This window comes from Astatotilapia calliptera, chromosome 5, assembly GCF_964374335.1.
Source record: "Astatotilapia calliptera chromosome 5, fAstCal68.1, whole genome shotgun sequence".
Classification (NCBI taxonomy): domain Eukaryota; kingdom Metazoa; phylum Chordata; class Actinopteri; order Cichliformes; family Cichlidae; genus Astatotilapia; species Astatotilapia calliptera.
The window spans coordinates 23550889-23576302 of record NC_137426.1 but is presented as its reverse complement, the minus strand read 5'-3'; the positions used below and the strand labels follow the sequence as shown (position 1 = coordinate 23576302).

General features: G+C 41.3%; 2 protein-coding genes across 4 annotated transcripts in view; one reads left to right on the top strand and one right to left on the bottom strand.

Moving 5' to 3' along the window:
• The window catches only part of LOC113022661 (lumican), a 35268-nt gene extending 20049 nt beyond the window's left edge, over positions 1-15219 (bottom strand). For 2 of the 3 annotated variants that reach the window (XM_080301359.1, XM_026168289.2), the window contains exons 1-2: positions 15133-15219; positions 15012-15054 (exon numbers count right to left, since the gene is read on the bottom strand). The gene's annotated coding sequence lies outside the window, so the exon portion shown is untranslated. Of the gene's footprint in view, positions 1-8083; positions 9818-15011; positions 15055-15132 lie in introns of those variants that run through there. The other variant, XM_026168287.2, reaches the window with a different exon arrangement.
• Positions 15220-16308: 1089 nt separating this feature from the next.
• Positions 16309-22571, top strand: slc6a14 (solute carrier family 6 member 14). Its single transcript, XM_080301913.1, has 15 exons — positions 16309-16436; positions 16844-16988; positions 17099-17230; positions 17803-17964; positions 18247-18340; positions 18426-18558; positions 19517-19657; positions 19776-19911; positions 19999-20091; positions 20340-20465; positions 20563-20681; positions 20804-20903; positions 20992-21101; positions 21260-21427; positions 21602-22571. The coding sequence occupies exons 1-15, from the start codon at positions 16371-16373 to the stop codon at positions 21755-21757; spliced, it is 1881 nt and encodes a 626-aa protein (XP_080158039.1). The 5' UTR covers positions 16309-16370; the 3' UTR covers positions 21758-22571.
• The last annotated feature ends 2843 nt before the right edge of the window (positions 22572-25414 follow it).

The following is a 25414-nucleotide window of genomic DNA, read 5'->3' as shown; positions in this document are numbered from 1 at the left end:
TAATGACAACATGTGGCTCACTTCCTGTTTCTTCCTGAGTACTGAGTAATTTCGAGGACATTTCATAAGAATTGTTGGGAACTTTATGCCTTTACGTCATACAGGGAGTGCAGAATTACAGGGAGTGCAGAATTATTAGGCAAGTTGTATTTTTGAGGAATAATTTTATTATTGAACAACAACCATGTTCTCAATGAACCCAAAAAACTCATTAATATCAAAGCTGAATGTTTTTGGAAGTAGTTTTTAGTTTGAGCTATTTTAGGGGGATATCTGTGTGTGCAGGTGACTATTACTGTGCATAATTATTAGGCTACTTAACAAAAAACATATATACCCATTTCAATTATTTATTTTTACCAGTGAAACCAATATAACATCTCCACATTCACAAATATACATTTCTGACATTCAAAACCACACGCTTCTTGCGACCCTGTTGACTATTTTGAATGAAACGCTTGATTGTTCGATGATCACGCTTCAGAAGCTTTGCAATTTTGAGACTGCTGCATCCCTCTGCAAGATATCTCACTATTTTTGACTTTTCTGAGCCTGTCAAGTCCTTCTTTTGACCCATTTTTCCAAAGGAAAGGACGTTGCCTAATAATTATGCACACCTGATATAGGGTGTTGATGTCATTAGACCACACCCCTTCTCATTACAGCGATGCACATCACCTAATATGCTTAGTTGGTAGTAGGCTTTCGAGCCTATACAGCTTGGAGTAAGACAACATGCATGAAGAGGATGAAGTGGACAAAATACTCATTTGCCTAATAATTCTGCACTCCCTGTAAAAAACATGAGAAGAGAGAGAAGCAGAAACAGAAGACAAATGTTGAATTTGAAGCAGAGATGTTGCTACTGCTACTGTACCCATGCACAGCTATAAATCACTATAGGAGGATTTACAGTTCTTCCACAATTTGACAGTTTGCAAAAAAGACATTTGGGGTACTAGCATGGCCACTGACAACAAGCAGTCACTCACAAAGCAAGTTAACAGATCTCTGATTAGAAATTAGCATTAGCCAAGCCAGTAACCTAACTTTGTCCTTATAAAATAGGGCGATTACTCACCATAATGATCAACTTTTAACGGCTGCATTTTGATGCCAAATAACAGGCTGCACAAGCAATGACCTCACTCCATCAGAATCGTTCTCTGTAGTGATTTAATTGGCTCACAGCACCTTTGGAATATTTGAATAACCATGATTTGACTGACTGGCAACTGCCTTACTATTTAAAAAGCTGAACATTTCACTGCATGCAAGAAAAGGATCCATAATTTGGTCTTGTAAAGCACAATGTCACACCATTCAAAGTGAACAAGAGGTAAGAGTGTTAGCACCTCATGTTCAGCTTGACTACCTGAACCTGAAGCATGTGAATGCTCCCAAAAGTAAGATACATAGAGATAATGCGCATTTGTTCATAATCTCTTTCTTTTGTAGCAAACTATATAGTAAAGACTGGATTATCTGAGTAAAATCTGTTGCCCTGGCAAACACAAATAATTCATTAACCATCTCCACTTGTTTAACTCCTTTGACTCATAAAACCTGTGGAAAGAAGCTTGTCTAAGTCTAAAGAATGAACAGAATGTATAGAACTTGTTGGCTTGATAATTACATTTGACCTTTGGATATGACACAAAGTTCCACTGTTATTCTGGCATCTCTGTCAAACTCCATAATCCAGCATACACAAAGCAGGGGTCACAGGCAGCAAGCCAGCAAGGTGATGAGAGCAGACAGGGAGCAGGAAAAAAAGGCAAAAATGAGGGGCGAACAAAAAGGTTTTACATTTTTAATGTTCTTAAAGAATAAACAACACCAAAAAGGTTGTAATGCAGAATAACTGCAGACACAGAGACAATCTGGCAAGTGGAATAAGGTTTTAGGTGTACCCATACTGAGCTAAGTGTTTAGTTGATAGTTGAGTGAAAATGGACAAGAAACGAGGTAACCTGGAAGTACAGCCAACTTAAAACAATAGTTATAATAATAACCTCAGAAGACAAACATACACAAGTTGTTCGCTCAGAAGTGCAGATACTTGTGTTAATAAAGATTCTGGTGAAAAACGAATGGCCAAAATCTTCATCTTCATGCTTTGCGCTCATGGTCCTTGCATATGTTTTGTTTTTCTCTTTCATCTCCATGTTTTTCAACATGCACAATATGAACACCAACATGTTCAAACTGGTTTGATGTTAGGAAGGCGCACAGCAAGAAGGAGAGAGCGACAACTACTTTCAGAAGGGGTCGCCACAGTGGGCAGCTCCACGTGTTTGATTTGACCCTCCTGACACAACCCCAAAGGGAATATGTGTCCCTGGCAGGAAATGAACCATTGACTGTGTTAGGCAAAAGTGTTAGTGAAACAAAATAACTAATATCCCCAATTAGATGTATGACAATTAAGTAGTAAGCTTTATTATTTTTGCACTTAGCATTAGCAAAACCATTAGTATTATTGAACAATAATACATGAGGCCAAACCATTTCCATGCATGTGGGTCAGAACCCTACAAACAACATCTGACTGGTAGTAATAATGTATTTTATTGGTCTCGTATGTCTGCTGTATGTTTCAAATGATGTAACGTCAAAACCAGGGCCCGTTCACAGGAACATTACAAAACACTTCATTTATCTTCTGAAAATGTTATATTTGATGACCAATGATGGTTCTGTCTCGCTGGAACGAGACAATCCTACTACAACAGCAAAAAGCATTGGACACCAACCAGAGCTCTTTGATCTCGTGCACGAGAGAGAGAGAACAGTGACAGCGCCGTTCCTTCGCTTGACCCCAGTTGCTCTCGTCTGCTTCCTCGTAACACTGCTCTTTATTAAGGTACATGAATATGCATAAATTCATTATGGCGTGTTACACAGACATATATGTGAACAAAGAATACCTTGTCTGTGTGTGTGGCCCAAAAGTGACCTTGTGAAGATTTCCCACAGCTGGTGCTAGGAGCGCAGCGGTCCACCTAAACAAAGGGCTTGTCACGGTACTGGGTCGTGTGACCCAGTGTTTGAGTTTTATGTATTTTTGTATTCATTTTCAATCTAGTTCATTTCTACGTTGCTGTTCAGACCTTATTTCTTAGTTATTTCTGTCATCTCCCCTTGTACCCGGTCTCCCTGGTTCCTGCGTCTATGTTTCATGTCTATGTGGTTATGTTAAGTTCATGTCATGTTTTATCTCCATGTCTATGCCTCCGTGTTTCCTGGTTTATTTTGTAAGAGTCTGGTGTTCTTTGTTCATTGTAGTTAGTGTTACTCTCCCCTGTATTGTCATTATGTTTCATTCGAGTCAGCTGTGTTCTCATGTGTCTCCACTTCCCCTGATCACCTCATGTGTGTATTTAAGTCCTCTGTTTTCTGAATGTTGTTGTCAGGTCGTCTGTTATCTCCACCATTGTCTTAGTCATTGTTATAGTCATAGAACTTCATAGTATTTGTTTCTTAGTGTTTTTTAGTTTGCTTAGGGTTCCATGTTTAACTCGTGCTATCATCCAAATAAAGGATCGCTTTCTGTTTAAACCTGCAACTCCTCGTCCACATCTGCTTTTGGGTCCTGTTTCAAAAAACACACCGGCGCACCCCGCCGTGACAGGGCTGTTATACTTATGTGGCATTCGGTTCCACTCAAATAGGCCAAAGGGAGTACAGAACGCAGTCTTGGGCCTATCGTCTTCCCTAACTGGGACCTGATTGTAGCCTTTTTCTTAAAAAGCACAATGGGAGAAGCATAGGGGCTGCTACTCTCTCTAATCACCTTAGCCCCTAGTAACTGTTTAATATGCTCTTTCACAACCTCATACTCCGAAGGGGGGGATGCGCCTCTAACGCTGCCGCACCGGGATATCATCTAAGAGCGGAATGTCATGGGAGATCAAGTTAGTGCAACCCAAGTCAGTGTCATGAGCAGAAAAGACCGAGCTCTATGTCTTAAGGAGAGACCTCACCTGTCCCTGTTCCTCTGCTGATCCTGCACAGTAGGAGTGGCGGTGTGAGATGCCATTGTGGCTACATTAAGGGGTATTTCTGTCACACCAGCAGGCAAACTGACCACGTGAACATCCTCCAGGGTCCCCATAACGGTCCTGGGATGAAGCAAAACTGCTGTGGTCCCTACGTTAACAACTGGTATGTATACAGTACCTCTAACCACTCGAACCAATGCAGGGGACGCTTAAGTCCAGCAGGCAAGTTAACATCATTGGGTTCAAATAACACTGTGGCACCTGAATATTGCTCAGAACAGGTGGCGGCCACTATTTTCATTACACCACCCGGAATGCAACATGCTCGCTTACCTCTCACTCTCACATGGCCAGACAAATCCTGTGGGGCTCTCATACTAACATCATGGCACTTTTGCAGCGCATGCACAAGGGGTTTAGGGGCAGAACTAAACAATGCTTCACCATGTTGCCCAAAAAGCTCATGGTAACACTTCCGAATCACATTCATCCCTAATATACCCGGAACCGTAGAAGGCCCTGCACCTGGAGGATCTTTAACGATCAACACGCCACACTGTGGAATGAACTTACCACAGAGACGTGGTTCAATAATAAAAACAGACAAATTATTATTTAAACCAGCATATAAAAACACGAGCATAAATATCAATATACAAATATTCTAAAAAAGAATTCAGAGCCAAGGCTTACCGGTGGAGGGGCGGGGATGCCGCGCACAAAAACTCCTCAAAAAGAAAAGAAAACTCGTGCGACTGTCTGTGCAGTGTCTATTTGTGTCTGTCTACATGTTGGGTGAGTGCCGAGTATTTGGTTGTGCATATGGGGTGGGAATGCACGTTTGTGTCCGCGTGTGCCTGTTCGTCTGTGTCTATATGTCAGGTTGGGTCTTAGACTCAACCTCTCTGGGTACATCTCAGGCCCTCTAAAGTACGGAGGCCTATCTCCCCTCACCACACTCCCTGCCGGTGGCTGATGCCCTCAGACGTTGGTGTGTTGGTGGTCCTTGTCGTCTGGGGCTGGGCGCTCATGTATGTACCGGCTCACTCCTGGTGGCCGATTGGCGGGGCCGGGCGCCTGTGGCCCGGCTGGGCTCCTTCCGGGGGGTGGGATGCCCTCAGGCCTCTGGGCCTGAAGCTCGGTCCTCTCTGGCACAGCTGGCTGCCGGCAGAGCCCGCGGGCACGCCACTGCAACCCCTCTGGCCTTTGCTCCGTAGCTGCGGGGTGACCCCTTGTTTGGGGCTCTACTCAGCTCTTCCCAGGAGGGTGGCACGGTTCCCCCCCCTTTGGTGGTCCTCCTCGGGTCCTTGTACTCTGGGGCCTCTGGATATCTGGGGCCTGGATCTCCTCCATACCTGCTTCATACCCTGGTGGACGGGGGTATGGCTCCCCACACTCCCTAGCAGATCATTACATGGAGAAACCTTTGGAATACAAGCATGCTGATCCACACAGGTATGCACACAGGTGTACACACGGGTGTTCACAGACGCGGACTACAGCTTTCTTGGCTGCTGCCTCAAAGCACATTGTGCGCTGTCTATCTTGCGTGCGGCACAATATCATTTAATATTTAGTATCTACTGTTATCTACTGCTAGTGTTACGGGTCCCAGATGTGAAGACCACAATAACAAAAAGAATACAAATCTGTAAAAATAAAGGTAGAGTCTCAGAGAAAGAATCACAGGAGCACTCGTGTCTTTTCCCGAATTGCATCTCTTATTTCAGATCAACAAATATAATTTACATCCAGTGCTTTCACTTGTCAGATATGCTCAATAACTGTAAAAGGTAAATAAAAGGCATTTGGCAAATATATGCATCTATGGTCATTACATTTCTCCAGTTTACACTGTTAACCACACTATTCCTTCACTCATTTACATCAGCAGTGCAGATACCATATAATGCCTTAACTGTCTTATTGCTCTCTCACATATAGGGCAAACTCAAAATAGCTTATCCACAAATCCGATATACAGTGGGGCAAAAAAGTATTTAGTCAGCCACCGATTGTGCAAGTTCCCCCACCTAAAATGATGACAGAGGTCAGTAATTTGCACCAGAGGTACACTTCATCTGTGAGAGACAGAATGTGAAAAAAAAAAAAAAAAAAAAAAAAAAAATCCATGAATCCACATGGTAGGATTTGTAAAGAATTTATTCGTAAATCAGGGTGGAAAATAAGTATTTGGTCAACAACAAAAATACAACTCAATACTTTGTAACATAACCTTTGCTGGCAATAACAGAGGTCAAACGTTTACTATAGGTCTTTACCAGGTTTGCACACACAGTAGCTGGTATTTTGGCCCATTCCTCCATGCAGATCTTCTCGAGAGCAGTGATGTTTTGGGGCTGTCGCCGAGCAACACGGACTTTCAACTCCCGCCACAGATTTTCTATGGGGTTGAGGTCTGGAGACTGGCTAGGCCACTCCAGGACTTTCAAATGCTTCTTACGGAGCCACTCCTTTGTTGCCCGGGCGGTGTGTTTTGGATCATTGTCATGTTGGAAGACCCAGCCCCGTTTCATCTTCAAAGTTCTCACTGATGGAAGGAGGTTTTGGCTCAAAATCTCACGATACATGGCCCCATTCATTCTGTCCTTAACACGGATCAGTCGTCCTGTCCCCTTGGCAGAAAAACAGCCCCATAGCATGATGTTTCCACCCCCATGCTTCACAGTAGGTATGGTGTTCTTGGGATGCAACTCAGTATTCGTCTTCCTCCAAACACGACGAGTTGAGTTTATACCAAAAAGTTCTACTTTGGTTTCATCTGACCACATGACATTCTCCCAATCCTCTGCTGTATCATCCATGTGCTCTCTGGCAAACTTCAGACGGGCCTGGACATGCACTGGCTTCAGCAGCAGAACACGTCTGGCACTGCGGGATTTGATTCCCTGCCGTTGTAGTGTGTTACTGATGGTGACCTTTGTTACTTTGGTCCCAGCTCTCTGCAGGTCATTCACCAGGTCCCCCCGTGTGGTTCTGGGATCTTTGCTCACCGTTCTCATGATCATTTTGACCCCACGGGATGAGATCTTGCGTGGAGCCCCAGATCGAGGGAGATTATCAGTGGTCTTGTATGTCTTCCATTTTCTCATGATTGCTCCCACAGTTGATTTTTTCACACCAAGCTGCTTGCCTATTGTAGATTCACTCTTCCCAGTCTGGTGCAGGTCTACAATACTTTTCCTGGTGTCCTTCGAAAGCTCTTTGGTCTTGGCCATGGCGGAGTTTGGAGTCTGACTGTTTGAGGCTGTGGACAGGTGTCTTTTATACAGATGATGAGTTCAAACAGGTGCCATTCATACAGGTAACGAGTGGGGGACAGAAAAGCTTCTTACAGAAGACGTTACAGGTCTGTGAGAGCCAGAGATTTTCCTTGTTTGAGGTGACCAAATACTTATTTTCCACCCTGATTTATGAATAAATTCTTTACAAATCCTACCATGTGAATTCATGGATTTTTATTTCACATTCTGTCTCTCACAGTTGAAGTGTACCTCTGGTGCAAATTACTGACCTCTGTCATCATTTTAAGTGGGGGAACTCGCACAATCGGTGGCTGACTAAATACTTTTTTGCCCCACTGTAAGTGCATAAATCTTACTAGATTAGACAAAACACACCTGGATGTATTACTTTGCAATGTAACAACATAAATGTACATTCATTCTCAGCTTATTCTTAACATTTCCACATCACTTGAACCATAAAGTGTATATAAGATATTTTAATCTCGAATAATCTGATGTCAGGGCCTTTACAGTTAAATTGGAGCACCACACACACATATTTGCTTGTTAAATGGAGTTTACCAAGTTTAAATACATCCCGCGGGCTGGCGAGCTCTCGCGGTAACTCTCGCGATAACTCGCGGTAACTCTCGCGAGACCTGGGGCTGCGCGGCTCGGCTTTACCACCGCTGCGGTGCCGTGCTTCAGTAATTTTCAACTAAACCCCACTTAAGGTTACATCAGCGGTGTCAACATAACTCTCAGTAAACACCGAAGTAGAACAAGGCACAAAACCCTCATACACTGTATTTTTAAGACGATACTGACCTGTAAAAATAAAGGTAGAGTCTCAGAGAAAGAATCACAGGAGCACTCGTGTCTTTTCCCGAATTGCATCTGAGAGGACAGGAAGTTGGTCCGCTCTAGGCAACCGCGGGCGAACGACTACAGTGTCAACAGTTCCGCTTATTATTTCTCACTTTTACTCTCCTCAATTGTTATGGACTACACGTAATGAATGTAAAATAATAATTGTCTTAATTGCTGACATATGTTTTTCTTAAAAATAATAAAATTTACCAAAATGTGGTAGCACATTTGTGTTCACCACACTAGCTTTATTGTGATGGTGCTGTTTATTGTGATGGTGCTGTTTTTTTTTATTATGTTGCTCTTTTTTTGTTTGCTTTCTCTTGGGTTTTTTTCTCCATACAGGTGATCCAGGTGTTTTGTTTGTTTTTTTCTCTCTTCCCCCCCTTCTCACCATCTCTTCTCCCCTTTGGTTTTCTTTCTCTCCCTCTCTTTCTTTCATTTTTTCTCCCTGTCCTATCCCCCAGTCATGTCTGTCCCGTTTGTAGCAACCGAAAATAAAATAAATTCATAATTATAATAAAGGTCAATCAAATGGACCAATATAGCAAGGCCATGATGATCCACTTGGTAAAATAAATCCGCTTGGCATCTTTCTTGGCCTTAAGACAACAATTCTGATGTCTAAAGATCCAAATGGGACACAAAAAAAATAAAAAAAAAAGAAAAAAAAAAAGAAAAAAGAAAAGAAAACTCAACAATACACAAGTGCAGCACACTATCACATGCTCATACTAATAAACTAAAAATGCAGGTGTGTAACACTCAAAGGATCCCACCACCAAGGCACCCCAGTCCCCTCCACGTCAGGCCCTCCGCATCTGAATAAAGGAACGAAAATTATAATATATTCCAAGAAAAACTAATATGCAAACGCTGGGGTTAGCCCAACTGCAGGAACCCACTGGTGATCCCAAACTACAAATCAAAACAGAGAGACAGACATACCAACTAAATAAAACCTTAAATCTGGAGCAGACGGAGTCGCTGTATTACTCCAAATTGCCGTCGGCCCGACTACTTTATTTTAACAATTCAGTCAATTGACGTGTAATTATCCGCTGTCCACGCCGACGTCCACTCTTAAGAGGCTGGCAGCAGCAGGGAAAAAGAACCCTCGCAAACGGAAATAGATGGTAAAAGGCAAAGCAGCAGCACTTCTGTTATCGTAGGGTTGTCATGATTCGGCTGTGTGGCAGGCAGGAAGTGGACCCAAACGCAAGCTCACAGAGGCAGGAATGAACTCAAAACACAGCTTTATTGCTGGAGGGAAACAGCGAAACAAGCTGATAAGAAACTACACTGGGAAGCAACACACTAGCACACAGAGAAACACACGGCCATGAATGAGGGAGAATGCGACACTGAACAGAGGGAGACGCAGACATAAATACACAGAGGTTTAACGAGGGAGGTGGGAGCACACGGGGAACACAGCTGACACAGATAATTGTAACGAGACAGGGCAGGAGCAACACAACATGACGCATACTGACGGGAGACTGTCAAAGTAAAACAGGAAGTACACAGAGGCGCAGACAGGAGGAGAGAGGGAGCACGGGGAGAGCACAGACATAACGGGCTGGGGAAAACATGGAATAAAACACGAGGGGAAACGAGGGCTCACAGATACACAGAGGGGCACACAGGGGGTAAAAGTCACAAGGGGAAGTCAAATAAGGAACAAAATACAAAAATACATGAAACTAAGAATGCTGGGCCAACATGGCCCAGGATCATGACAAGGGTAGCGTAGAAAAGCCGTAGCGACCTTGCTGTAAAGCTACTGGTCGCCCACTAAAGCCCACACTTCCTGCAAAGCATGAGTGCTTACTGTTTCATCTTGTTCTCTCTATAAACTTCACAAGATGCTCGGTTGAACTTTCCCTCCTCCGAGGTAAACTTTTATTAAACTCTTAACAAACAGTCATGAGTCTCCGGTTCTCACCTTCCGGTGTTACACTCTCCAGACCCCGGGTGGAACACACAGGTAAATGCAATTCCCATTGCTACATCCCTTTTCTTTTACAAAGACAATGAACTATTCCTAAGTTGAGAACTCAATTTGCAACTGGAACAAAACTTAGACATGACATTTCTTTGTTAGACACAATTTTCTTCAAAAATAAAAATTCTTTCTTCCACTTACTTTTTTAGCTTTCTTTCTATTTTCCTTTAGTATTACTTTTATTCATTTTTTCTGTTTTGTTTCTCATTTCCTTATTTTTATTTTTTTTTCCTTCCAAACGAGTAAACAGATCACAAAGCCATAACTCAAAATATTATCACAGATGTTCTGCTCTGTTCTCTAACCAGTAAACAAATCACAACATATAACTCAAATGTCGTCACAGATCTTTTTTTTTTTTCTTTTGTCTTTCCTCTGACAAGTAAACAAATTACAGCGTATAACTCACAGATTACCCCTTAATTGCATACATAGTCCTTCAAATATCCAGGTTGTTGTACTACCCGTCCTGACCTGGTAGTGCTGTTTTGTGTGTTCTCTTTGCTCTGTGTCGGCACAGTAATGTTCTGCCCCTCAGGCTGGAGATGTGCTGACATGTCTTTTTTGACCTCCGTAGCTCGCCTCAGATGGCGACGATTCCTTCTGAGGACTCTGCCGTTGTCCAACTCCACATCATAGGATCTGTTTCCCAGAGTGTTACACACTCTAGCCTTGGTCCATAAGTTGTGTGGTTCAAAAGGTTGGACTCGCACCAAGTCCCCTGGGTTTAATGTGTCCATGTCCTTCGCTGTCTTGTTGTAGTACTTTGTTTGTCTCTCTCTGTTTTTCATCAGTGCTAACTTGTTGTCAGTCACTGTGGGTTGCAACAATCTGTCTCCTATTGGGAGAAGTGTCCTCGTCCTCCTGCTTAACAGTCTCTGTGCAGGGCTGGTAGTTAAACCTTGTGTTGGGGTGTTTCTGTGGTCCAATAAGGCCAAATATGGATCCTGTCCAGCCAATTTCGCCTTTTTCATGAGTCGTTTGGCAGTTTTAACGGCAGACTCAGCTTTGCCGTTGCTCTGCGGATAGCCAGGTGATGAGGTATGGTGTCAAAATTCCCATTTCCGGCTGAAGTTGGCAAACTCTGTTGAGCTGTACTGGGGCCCGTTGTCAGAAAAAACAATATTTGGGATTCCCTGACGTGCGAAATGAGCCTTTAGTTTCCTAATCACAGTACTCGACTTGGTATCAGGTAGATAATCTATCTCCCAAAAGTTGGAGTAATAATCAACAGTTATTAGGTAGTCCCTACCCTCAAAGTTGAATAAATCTGTCCCCACTTTGGTCCATGGTCTAGTGGTCGGCTCGTGTGGTTTTAGTGTCTCTTTCTGTTGTTTTGCATCCACAGACCGACATATGTCACATGTAGCGATGTACTTTTTGATGTGGTCGTTCATACCGTGCCAGTAGACGCAGTCTCTAGCTCTCCTGAGGCACCCTTCTGTGCCGATGTGTGTTGAGTGAATTCGCTGGGTTATATCTGCCTGCAGTGCTTCTGGAATCACTACTCTCTCTCCCTTGAAGACCAATCCATCCTGTGTGCTCAGTTCATCCTGCAAAGATTGGAACTGGGTTATTTCAACAGGTACATCTTTCTTACAGGCTGGCCACCCCTTTTGTATTGTTTTCATCAGCATTTGTAGTGTGTGGTCGGTTCTTGTCCCTGCTCGTATTCTGTCCATGCTTTCTGTTGAAACAGGTACATAGTCCACCATGTTGACACATTCTGTCTCCAACTCTGTCTGGCTTTTGATGCTATCCTGCAGGTAGGCCCTACTCAGCGTATCAGCAAGTAGCATGTCCCGGCCTGGAACATATGTTATGGTTATATCATATTTTTGCAGCCTTAATAGCATCCTTTGCAGTCTCTTAGGTGCATGTAACAGTGGCTTTTTAATAATGTTCTCGAGTGGCTTGTGGTCTGATTGCACTCTCACAAGACGACCATATGTATATTGGTGGAATTTCTCCATCCCAAACACAATAGCTAAGCATTCCTTTTCAATTTGTGCATAACCTCGTTCAGTGAGCGTCAATGCACGACTTGCAAATGCCACTGGTTTTCCATGTTGAGTCAGAGCTGCTCCCAGTCCTGTCTCGCTGGCATCACACTGCAGCGTCAGCTCTTCTTCAGGGCTGTAATATTTCAAAACTGGGACTTGTGTTAGTTTTTCTTTCAGTCTTTTAAATGCATCTTCCTGCACGTCTGTCCACTCCCATAGGCTATCTCTGTGCGTCAGTTGTCTGAGAGGCTCACAGTCGTCTGACAGATGCTTGTAAAACTTTGATAAATAGTTGACCATTCCAACTAGTCTCTGCACCCCTTTTATGTCAGTTGGTGCTGGCATCTCTGTGATGGCCCGTACCTTCTCTGGGTCTGCTCTCAGCCCCTCTGCTGTGAGTAGATGTCCGATGTATGGTACTTCCTGTCTTCTAAGCTTGAGTTTTTCCACATTTAATTTGATGTTTCTCTCTCTGCAGCGTTCCAGGAAAAGTCTCAGGTTTCTGTCATGATCCATTTCTGCCAACTCAGTCGTCTCTCCTTTTCCAGTGATCAGGATGTCATCAGCAATGATGTATGTGCCTGGCAGGTTCTCTAACGCTTGCATCAGTTTGCGCTGAAAGACCTCTGGCGCTGGGCTGATCCCCATCGGCATTCTCAGCCAACGAAAGCGACCAAATGGTGTTGTGAATGTCGTGAGATGGCTTGACTCTTCTGTAAGCTTCACATGCCAAAAGCCATGTTTCACATCACAAACTGTGAAAACTTTCGCTTTTGACACATCTGGCAATATGTCATCTATTGTCGGTAACGGGAAGTGACTACGCTTCAAAGCTTTGTTAAGCGGTCTTGGGTCAATACATATCCTGGGTTTGCCATTTGGCTTCTGCACTGTCACCATCCCACTGATCCAATCAGTACTACCTTCCACTGGTGCTATTATTTGTCTGTCTGCAAGGCTCATCAGTTCCTCTTTCAGTGGTTTCATCATCGACACTGGGACTCTGCGTTTTGGCAGTTTGACGGGCTGCACTGTTGTGTCGATTTCCAGCTCATATTCACCTTGCAAACATCCATCTCCTGTAAACACATCCTGAAACTCAGTCTTTATCTCTTCCAACAACCATGCGTTTTTCTCTGATGGAGCTGTTGTCACTGAGCTGTTCAAAGCACAGATGTTATCATAATTAACTTGTATTAGCTTCATCGCTTCACTAGCTGTTCTCCCAAGTAGAGGTGTTTTACAATCCTCCTCTACCACTTGGAACTCGACTCTGTACTTTTTGTTGTTTCTTGGGTTTGTCAGCTTGACCTTACACTTTCCTAATGGACACAGCTTTGACTTATTGTACATCACAAGAACCTTGTCTGTGTGCTCCATTTTGATGTTCGGGTTCAACAAGTTGATGGGAATAACGTTGCAGGTTGCACCACAGTCAACTTGAAACTTGACCAGGCTGTTGCCAATCATCATGCCTGCAAACAGCTGTTCTCGTTTTTTCATGTCTGATTCTTTGATCTGGTTCACTTCTACTGCAGTCTGTGTCATAGCTGTGACAGTCATTATGTCCTCACAGGAATCCGAGTCCTGCTCCGTCACTGTGTGGATCTTTTTTCCATTTTCACTCTGTCTGCTTTTACTCCTGCATGCTATAGCAAAATGATTTTCTTTGCCACATTTTTTGCATTTTTTTCCATATGCTGGGCATTTTGATTTGAGTCTTTCATGTGCTCTTCCACAAAATCTGCATGGTATCTCTTTATCCAGTCTTTTTCTCTCTTTTTGTTTTACTGCATGCAGTTCCTCTATAGCCTGTCCCGCTATTGTTTTGTTGTATTCTCTTGAAATCTCCATTGCTCTACAAATATCTAGACATCTGTCTAATGTGAGGTTCTCTTCTCTGAGCAACCTTTCCCTCCAACCGGAGCTGTTCGTGCCACAGACGATCCTGTCTCTGATCAGTGAGTCTTTTAATTGTCCAAAGTTGCAGGTGCTCGCCAGCATTCTCAGGTCCGTAACATATTTATCAATATTTTCTCCAGGAGCCTGATTGCGTGCAAAAAATCTGTATCTCTCGACAGTCTCATTAACTTTGGGATTACAGTGTTCATCGATTTTTCTCATCAGCTCACTTACTGTTACTCTTGCCTCAGCTCCGATCAGCGTTCCACAGAGCTCCCTGCCCCGTTCCCCGATCAGATAGTAAAACAGCTTCACTCTCGCCTTTTCCTCAGCATCCGGCAGAGCTAGTTCCGTGTAGAGTGTAAACTCTTCTTTCCATGTTTTCCACGCTTTAGACAGGTTCACTGAATCCATACTCCACTGTGCGGGTGGCTTCAATCCATCCATCGTAGACGCCGCTGCGCTCTTCTCGTCAGCGTCTCACTTGCTGTCCTGAGCCGTTAGCACCTCCGAGGCTAACTAGCCTAGCTGGACGCGTCGATACCGTCCGCTCAATCTGTTGTCTTCAAAGCGCGGTGTGGATCACTCTAGACCCCGCTGCCACCATGTTTCATCTTGTTCTCTCTATAAACTTCACAAGATGCTCGGTTGAACTTTCCCTCCTCCGAGGTAAACTTTTATTAAACTCTTAACAAACAGTCATGAGTCTCCGGTTCTCACCTTCCGGTGTTACACTCTCCAGACCCCGGGTGGAACACACAGGTAAATGCAATTCCCATTGCTACACTTACTATAAAAGAGCAATAAAAGGCAGAGATTGTAACAAAACTGAGTCAAACTGAGTACCAAGTAAACAACGTCACGAATCATGAACAGAGTGGCTCATAGAAGGCTTCTACAGCTACGACCTATAAACAACATTGGTTTACCACCGAGTGAAATAATGTATGCACTGCACTGAGTAAACACATACCAGCCACCATGGAGGATTCAGGAAGGTAATCCGCGGGTCATCTCTGTAACACGAACACCACAATCAACACAAGTACTGCCAATTCAGGCTGAGGCAACAACGACATGTACACAGCTCCTACCTGCAGCACCGGGGGAAGTCAGGTGACCGAAAGGAGATAACAGGTACACGATTCGGGGATGCTCAGATGGCCACTATTTATACTAGCGCCCCTTAATGCGCCTGACTGAAAGTGGGTTGAACCAAGACATAATATTCATCCTGCCACACTTAACCAGATACAGACTAGTTATCCTCCCACAGTATAAATCAGTAGCAGAAGGTACGGCCTCTTTCATGACCCCAAGAGGTGTGTAAGCCAGAACACTTTGGAAGGCGCACAGAGTCTTTACAGACTGCTAAGGATCAAACCTCTATCATTATGCAATCGATTATAAAACTCTAAGCATATATGAGTATATATTTCTAAGCATAAATGACAATCCAACAATATAAACCTTGCAACCAACGTCATAGTTATTCATAGTTGTTCTGTGTTGTTAAGAAAGTCTCCCTGTGATCTGGTTACTTTGTGTCCACAGAGCACTAGTTGGTAAAGTTACAGCTTACCGGCGTTACATATGTGCTTATACTATTAGCTTATGTGAATGAAATCAGTTTAACATCTGTGTTTTGGACTGTGTTGCATGTTGAATAATCTGAGCCATTTTTCATTCATCTCCTTTTGTCACCAGTCACCATCATGCGGGCACGCCATCTGTTATGACAAGTGACACAGACACACGCGGGTCATCCGTGCAGTCATTATGTGTGACATTATGTGTCACTGACCGAAATGAGTCCCATCCACGGTACATTACAGCAGTGGCATTAGGGTGGAGTGCTGAAGATAGAGATGCAGGCTTAGCGTCGCAACGCTGAGTCACCCACAACCTGGACGCTCGTAAACAGTGGGAGCTCCACTCTTTTTTTATTTATCAGTGTAAGCATGCTATCACTCCTCTCTACAGAAAGAAGTCATACATACTGTATTTTAGCACCATGATATTATACAGTGAACATGACTACCATCTAATAACAGCTCCACATAATTGCGTAAAGTGACCCTGACGTTATCAGACTGAGTGTCAGCAGTTGTGTCATTAATCTTAAAAAGAGGAAAACGTTCATCACTCATCTTTATAACCACTTTTTTAAGTTTAGAGTGGGAGTTGAGGTAATTGCATACAACTATCTCAGGGGGAGGGCTGAGGCAGATGATTGGAACACATCACTAGCTCGCCTTTAGAGAGGAGACTTTAAAACAGATGTAGTTAACTTCAAATTTCTTATTCTGTCCTAACAAGCAGGCGAACGAACATGAGGGAATACGGGTGGCAAAGTTTCAAGGGTTTCATCTTCAGAAATCCTGCTGTTGTCGACCAGGTAGGACTGCATAACTGACTGACCAGACTTTCACTGGATAACTTACAGCATAATAGTCTGCAGAAATAGACTGAGGAAGAAGACACTTGCCTGTATTTAAAGATCTGTATTTTGTTTTTGATGTAACTGTCACATATTTAGAAAAAAATAATTCAGCTGATAAATTAAACCACCTTTCTAGTACCGTATATAATTACTAATAACTAATAACTATTATAATGACTGATATCTTGTGTCCTGGTGTTGATTAATTAATATTTAAATTATGTACCATACCATTGTTCTACAACAGACTCTTCTTTCTAACATCTTTATTTTTTCTGAAAGTCCTGGTGCATCCAATAATTGCTTACATACGTCACAAGTTTTACAAGTTTACAAAAGTTTTGAACTTTTTAAATGAGCAGGATCCACGTGTGGACAATGGGGATGAGAATACTGAGCGTGGTAACTGGACCAGTAAGAAGGAGTACATTCTCTCTATGATCGGATATGCTGTTGGTCTGGGAAATATCTGGAGATTTCCGTATTTGGCATACAAGAATGGAGGGGGTAAATCAGCATTTATTTTCTAATCCATTATCCAAGATTCTATTTCAAAGCAACTATGTTTTTATAAGATTTGTTTTCCTCTTTACCACCAAATCCTTCATTTTGAGCAGGTGCCTTTCTTATCCCATATTTCGTGATGTTGGTGGTGGTTGGAATTCCTCTTTTCTTCTTGGAAAGTGCCTTGGGTCAATTCTGCAGCCAAGGTCCAGTTAATGTATGGAGTGCAGTGCCATTAATACAGGGTAATTTTAAGAGGTTTTTCTTTTTTTAAATAAAAGAAAATGTTATGAATTAATCAACATTCCAATAAATATAAATGTGCATTTTTTAATCACTAGGTTCTCTGGATTATTATTGGCTTTTCTTAAGAGCTGCTTGCAGGTCACATGAATTATGAACAGTACATTTAATGAGGCTTGTGGCCAATGCAGAGCTGTGTCACCATAAATCAGCCCTAAACTCTCCTTAATAAGGTTTTTGGTTAATGGTCAACTGTGTGACCAAAACTGACCCCAAACCCAATTTTGTTTTTTTTAATGGCAGCTTTAATGAGGATTACCAAATTGTTTTATGTTCTTCAAACAAAAAGAAGAACGCTGCAGTGTAATTAAAGAAACTGTAATAAGCAAAGTCGAGAGGACATTTTTAAATTACTACAGCAAAAAACAAAAACAGCATGCTTTTATGTATGATCAGTAAACTTAGACACACTTATTATGATTAGTTCAATCAAAAAACAGCTTTTGTCTGGTGAAGTTTCCGATAATATTTTTTTAATTTAATAGTGTCTTTTATGCCCTATCTATCCCTTCAGGTATTGGTGTTGCCATGGTTGTGGTGTCTGTAATAGTGTCTATTTATTACAACGTCATCATCGCCTACAGCCTGTACTACATGTTCGCCTCCATGCAGTGTCCTCTGCCGTGGTCCGGCTGTTCCAGCTGCGATGGCAGTAACTGCAGCACCACGCCTGAAGGTGCGTACATTATATTCTTGTATTCTTGTAAAGAGCAGCTCATTAAGTCTTCTGCTCTGTGGTATCTGCATCACCACATACACTGATTTAACATAAATTGATATCAGTCATAAAGATTATAAAGTATTTTGATGTGGTTTTAAATCTCAGTAACCTAAAATGTAAATATTCTGGAGAAATTAAAGCACCCACTACAGATCCAATCACAGGTACTTGTGTTGTGGTAAATACTGATATAAGATTTATATTTTGGACACTCACAAGTCCTCTCTCTTTTTTTAGTGTCCTGTAATGTAAGCAGTGTTTTGGTTACCAACTGGACTCAGGAAAACAGCAGCTGCTCTTCGATGCAGACTTCGAGTGAGCTGTACTGGGAGTAAGACTCAAACACTCGTGCACACAGGCATAAATAAAAGCACTTGTCACACTGTTTGTACAAATGCACGTCTTCTTCTTTGCAGTAATGTGGCTCTGCAGAGGTCCAGTGGTCTTGATGAAACGGGGCCAGTAGTTTGGCACTTGGCTCTCTGTCTGCTGCTGACCTCCATAATTGTTACTGCTGCGCTCATCAAAGGCATCAAATCATCAGGCAAAGTACGTCAAAATCCTCCGTGTAGATGGACTCCTGTTCGTTTGTCCAACATACAAATCCACACATCTATTTAGAATAATTTAGTTTGTGATATTAGCTGTTTAGTTTCACAAACTAACTAAAAAGTCTAATAAGCATATGATAAGTGAAGTCACTGTGGTGTTTTTTCTTATATCAGCAGGGTGTGACTCCCCCTGCTGATGACCTCATATATATCATACACATTCTCAAGGACTCAATTGCTAGATTTAAATTATGTTCATAACGTAATTTTTTAAATTATGGTCCCATCCCACTATTTTCTTCGACTTCACCAACTCAGGTGTCATAGGACAAAAGGTGCCCTAAATGTATATATATATAGGAGAACCCCAAGAGAAACTACATAGGCATCAAGACAACAAGCGAACTCCACACGTGGATTCAAAGGTGCTAATTACTGCACCGCCATGCTGCTCCAAATGTTTTTTCCCATTTAAAAAAACAAAAAATAAATAATAAAAAGACACCACATGCTTTATATTTTCTATTGTGCAGCCACGCCTCAGGCAGCTCCACACCTTGTTTCTGTTATCCAGTTTAAAAAAAACTCAGGATGGTTTTGAAACCTTTTATCAACAGTCTATAGTGCTGGTGTCCTTTTTTAGTTTTGAACGATTTTATAGTAATCTAACAAACTATTCCCTTAGTTTCATTATTAGCTGAATGTACTGAAACAGGACTGATATTCATCATCTCATCTAACTCGAAGCAACTATTAAAGTATTAAAGTGTTAAAGTATTATAAAAATTAGTAAACCAAGAACAACAAAATGACAGATTGCACTTTTCGTATGCGATGCTAAACTGTCAGTACTGAAATGCAGAAGGCCTGACAGATTTTAGAATTTAGGCTTAACAAATGTAACAAAATGCAGTCTTTTGCTTTTCCTGCAAAGTAACAAGTCTTTGTATCTCCAGGTTGTGTATTTCACTGCTACCTTCCCTTACGTGGTGATTGTGATCCTGCTGATCAGAGGTGTGACTCTAGAGGGAGCCAAAGATGGGATCGAGTTCTACATTGGTTCTCAGTCCAATCTGACCAAACTGACTGAAGTTCAGGTAGAAACTCTCACTGTTCATGTGCAAACTGTCACTGTTCATGTGCAATCCAATAAAGTCATTTGTTATCTGAGAAAAAAAACCTCTTAATGAGCTACAGTACAACTCTGTGTTTTAGGTGTGGAAAGATGCAGCAACTCAGACCTTCTACTCTCTCTCTATTGGCTGGGGTGGACTCATTGCTCTCGCTTCCTATAACAACTTTCACAACAACGTGTTCAAGGACTCGTTTGTTGTCACCCTTACTAATGCAGGTAGGGCCCTCTCTAACTAAATTCTAGAAAGAATGAAATTGTTTTTGCATTTCCTTTTATACATTTTCTGATTTGATCTCTTTCCAGGGACCAGTGTGCTTGCAGGCTTTGCCATATTTTCATTTTTGGGACATATGGCTCACGTCTACAAAACGCCAGTTTCAAAAGTGGTAAAGGAAGGTCAGACATACAACACCAACACACTCTCATCATTTGGTGTTAAATACTGCCATTCTGTCAGCTTTGTGCTTTCAGTTTTGCCTGTTTAAACAAAGAGTGCGACTAGGTTTCAGAAATTCATGGGATCCTTTACAAAGAGTGCAAGACTCATCTCATTGCTGAATATTGGCAGAATAAGCTGGATAAACCATGTTGGTTCCAGATGATGCTACCAGATGATTTTTCCCCTTTTATTTGTCTTTATGCAGGGTTTGGTCTGGCTTTCATAGCCTATCCAGATGCTCTGTCTAAGCTCCCCATCTCCCCGCTGTGGTCCATTTTGTTCTTCTTCATGCTTTTGACTGTTGGTTTGGACTCCCAGTTTGCAGGAATAGGTTCGATCTGAAGCTTCAGTTCAGTGTGATGTTTGCAGAACATTCAGCCCACTGCTGTTTGATCTACACAAACTAAAATCTCTCTTCTTGTCATTAGAGGTGATAACGACCTGCCTGCTTGACGCTTTCCCCACAGTCTTCAAATCCAAACATGTCTTATTAACTGTAACGTTATGTTCTGTCCTCTACCTCCTGGGTTTACCATGTGTCACAAGGGTAAGTCTGTCTTAGCACAACTTTCTGTGGCTGTTATAAAATAGTTAACTTGCTCAGTCTCTCTGTGTAAATGTATAATGTATAATGGTTTTGTGTGTTTTTCATGCATGTGTGTATCATAGGCAGGTATATACTGGGTAACCCTAATTGACCAGTTTATTGCCAGCTGGGTGCTGCTATTTTTGGTGCTTTTGGAGATTATTGCCATCTGCTACATTTACGGTAAGTACAACAATCTAAGTTTGTGCATATGAAAGGTGACTGATGGTCTTAAATTCCAGGATACTTATATTCTTCTTCCACCTTGCAGGGGGAAACCGTTTTATTAAAGACATTGAGATGATGATTGGAATGAAGACTTCCACATTTTGGCTGTGGTGGAGAGCATGTTGGTTCTTTATCACCCCCTGCATCGTAGTGGTGAGTACACAGTGCTGTACAAGAGAATTTAAAAGGCAAAAGCATTGTGTTAATTAAAAGTATCGACTTTTATTAACGTGCATAGGTGTACACAAATATCTTGTAGTTGTTTGTCTCTACCAGTAGTGAACTTTGTTTTTTTTGTGACTTTTGTCTAGTTCCTCTTGATCTCGTCTCTGGTTTACTTTGAACCCCCTAACTATGGAGGTATCCCCTACCCAGACTGGGGCATGAATTTAGGCTGGTGCATGATTGCATTTGTCCTGATGTGGATCCCTGTTGCTGCTGGGTATAAGCTGATAAAGGCAAAAGGAAACCCCTGGAAGGTGTGTACTTGTGCAGTGGATTGACTGTGGATTATTCTTGTCTTTTTCTACATTTGAAAGATTGTAGTAGTTGTTGAACTGCTTGGATCTTTTTTTTCAGTCAGTCACACAAATGATTTGTGAGTATTAAAATAAATACACAGTACTAAAATTTACGCTTCTTATATTCTGCAGCGTCTGAAGTCACTGTGCTCGCCATCTGAGGAATGGCATCCCTATTTGGACGTCCATCGAGGGGAGCGCTACTCAGAAGAACGCTGCCGCCGTAGGAACAACAGCAAAATTAAAGCAGAAGTTAATCTGAATGTAATCTCCAGTTCGTGGCTATAATGAGGCTTCTCCTGCGTTTGCTCTATGAATACCTTGTTTTGAAAGTTCTGAAAGTTAAGTCATTTTTGACCTCTGGGAAGCAGAAAGCAGCCGAAATATAAACTCACAGCAGACGGCACAGAACTTACATGTAAACTTCCTGAAACCTGAGCGCTTTTTTGGGATGTATTTTTAATTTCTACAGTCTGTTTGGTAATAGTTGGATCAGCAATTTAAAAAAAAGAACTATGTCCTTCGACAGGCAGAATGGGTTTCTTTAAGAGCACAATGCAATCAAGTCACCATTGCAAACAAAGTGTGAACACTTTACTGAGCAGAATGATGTATATACTGCATAACAGCTGAGATCTAATGTTCCCAAATGAGGATGTGGACTCTTCTTACTATCTAAACATTTCTTCTTTCTTCTTTTAGAAGAAATGTCTGGGTCTTTTCCCCTGTTTTTATGACCCATTGTACACTGTATATGTCCTGCTGCAGCTTGTGTGAGTTCATGTGTTTACAGAAAAAGAGAAGACTCAATCACACAAACAAAGTTGACATGGAGAAAATATATATACCGTATATATATGTAATATATGTATTACTTGATAGGGCATTATTATCAGGTGATATTTTCTTGGCAGTTTTATGTTTTGTTTTGGGGTTTTTTTTATTTTGTTTTTTGTTTTTTTTGGTGGGGGGTAAATTATTCTTATATTAGGAGAGATTGAGTCTGTGTCATTAACTATGCTAGTCTTTAAAGCACAGTTCCTTTTCCTGTCACTTATATTCTGATATTTAAATGTAGTAAATAAAAATGCAACTGATATTTTTTACAGAATTTGTCATATTTCATAAGTAGGAAAAGGAAATAATCAGATGTTTTTATTTCAGTCTGTTTTTGTGTTTGGTTAGTTGGTTGGTTGTTTTATGTATATACACACACATATACAGTACATACATGTGTGTGTGTATGTTGAACAAAGGTGCAGGTGTATATATGTGTGTATATATATATATATATATATATATATATATATATATATATATATATATAAAAACTGGTCCTTTGCAGACAGGACTGTATTGTATAATCTTGCACCCTCCTTTGAAAAAATCTGACTTCCACCCTGAACAGAGACTGTGTGATTATGATGGTAACGAGCAATCATGTAAGATTTTGTCTCAGAAGCTTCTTAATCACAGTTTGCACTGATGTTTTCCATTAATAATAATACTGCTTGGGTGTGACCTGAGTGTGTCACAGTTGGGTATTTTCACATTCTCAGTGTAGCCGCTTCAAAAATTAGAAACACAAGAAATGGAAAAATGTGTCAAATGAATGCATTTTCACTTGCAAGCTACAATACAAAGCATTTTTCCCAATACCATTTCCAGTGGCTAAAAAGGAAAGAAAAAAAACACTCCAAAGCACTAATCACTAAAGCTGCTTTCTAGAAATAGGATCATGAATTACTTACAGCAGTACTAAAAACTCAAACCCACCTGCAGAATCCTTATGATACATGGAAACTGGTGAATGCTTTTCATTGCTGTGCTGATAGTATTTTCACCTGTGCCCCTGCACCTTTGTTCAACAACCCCAAAATCCACAAAGAAAACGTTTATCAAAGTTATCAAAGTTTATCTTATAACAATCCAGGAACCATTTTAGTTAGAGCTAAATTTTGTGGGTGATATCTTTCAGACAAATGCAATGACTCAGTTGCTCTCAACACATACTGTTTAAATCTAAGTATCACTGGTGAGGACCCAAACTCAAACATATCAAAACCTAATTGAAACATTTTTTTTTTAAATTCTTTTTAATTATTCACCAAATGCTCAAATGTTTCACATCAAGAAGGTGCAGGGTTTGAATGCAGTTTGGGGCCTTTCTGTGCAGAGTTTACATGCTCTCCCAGTTCCTGTGTGGGTTTTTCCAAGTGCTCCAGCAGCCTTCCACAGTACAAAAGCATGCATTGGGTTGGGTTAATTGATAACTGTAGGTGCTAATGTGAGTGTGAATGGTGGTCTGTCTTTTTGTGTCAGCTCCAGGGCACATTGGAGATCTGTCCAAAGTCTATGTTGCCTCTGCTCTGTAACCCTGAATTGGATAAGCAGAAAAAAAGGATAGATGGGTGAGTGGAAGCTTTGACAATTAAGGAACAAAGAAAATTTCTAACTATCACACATCAAAAACAATTTACATTAAAAAAAAACCCCAAAAAACCATTCATTTTTACCTTTCTCCAAAGTACAGGGTTGGGATGGTGTTCAGGTTATCCTACTAAAATGACTGGTCATTCAAACCCAGACTATAAAGAGAAACGAAAACGCTGGTACCTCTGACGGCTGACTCTACATACTCAGTGCAGATATCCACACATTTTTATCCACTTTTCCAATTCAGGGTGGGAGTTGGTCTGGAGCCTATCTCAGCTGGGGTACATCCTAGACAGGTTTCCAGTCTGTCGCAGGGCAAACACAGGCAGACAACTATTCACGTTCACATTCACAACTAAAATTTAGAATCACCAATTAACCCAAATCACCAGTTAATGTGTTTGTTTGCACGTGTATGACTGCAAGTGTTGTTTTAATGTGGACATAATAAGAGCTGAGATATTTGAATAATCTGCTGAGAAATGATTTGTGCTGTGTTTCTAGTTTGTCTGTATCACCTGTTTTATCATCTCTGCTGGCCGTGACGTGCATCACACTGTTATTACAGCGGCTGCACGCTAAGCTTTGGTTAAGTATGTTTCTGACCTCAGCACACAAACTGAGGTCTGGTCAAGTGCCTTTAGTTTAAATCATCTTCTGGCCACTCACACTTAGTGTATTACAGCCTATGTTGCTGAAGGACTAAATAGCATACAATTGTACACCTCAGGACTTCCAGTGGATGCAAGAGGTGGTCATTTTGTGCTGTAAAATAAGTAAGATTTTGAACTTTGATTTATTGTAGTGCTAATATTCAGTGCTGTCACACCATAATAACAGAGCCATCTATGCCCCAGCTTCAGTACAATCTGTAACACTGGCAGTTAGTAATTGTAACTCCTAGTAAATAGTAAATTTTGCTGCTTTTTAAAGCTGCTGTCAAAGACGCCAGCTGCTTTGTAAAAAAAAAAAAAATGCTAACAATACAAAAAAAATGACTACAACTTGTGCATCCTCCTAAATGTTACTTTTTTGCATTAACACTGGTAACAAACAGAAATACATTGTATTTATTTTTCATAGTTTGATGCAGGCACTATACTAATAAAGACTCCAATGGAAAGCCACAAAAGAAAACAACAAATTTTAATGTAACAGTTTACCAAAAAGACTTAGAAATGAGTCACATTTGACAGTATAGGCTGAAAAACAATATAATTATGCAGTATAATTAAGGGTTTCACCTTTTCTTTTCTTTTCTTTTAACTTCAAGCAGCATCACCTACGGGCAAATCTGTCTCTGAAAGAAGTCACAGATGGTTTCGTTTCTTTGAGTCCAGACAGTCTTTTATGCAATTTGAATAAAGAAAGTGATGAACTAGTTTGTCTAAATATGACTCATATGACTGTTCTTGCTGGAAAGATGTTAACAAGCTGTAACTGGTTATGTAATTACTTTTTCGCATGTAACTACTTGTTTTTTGCAGTTTCAAAATGTTATGTTCTTTT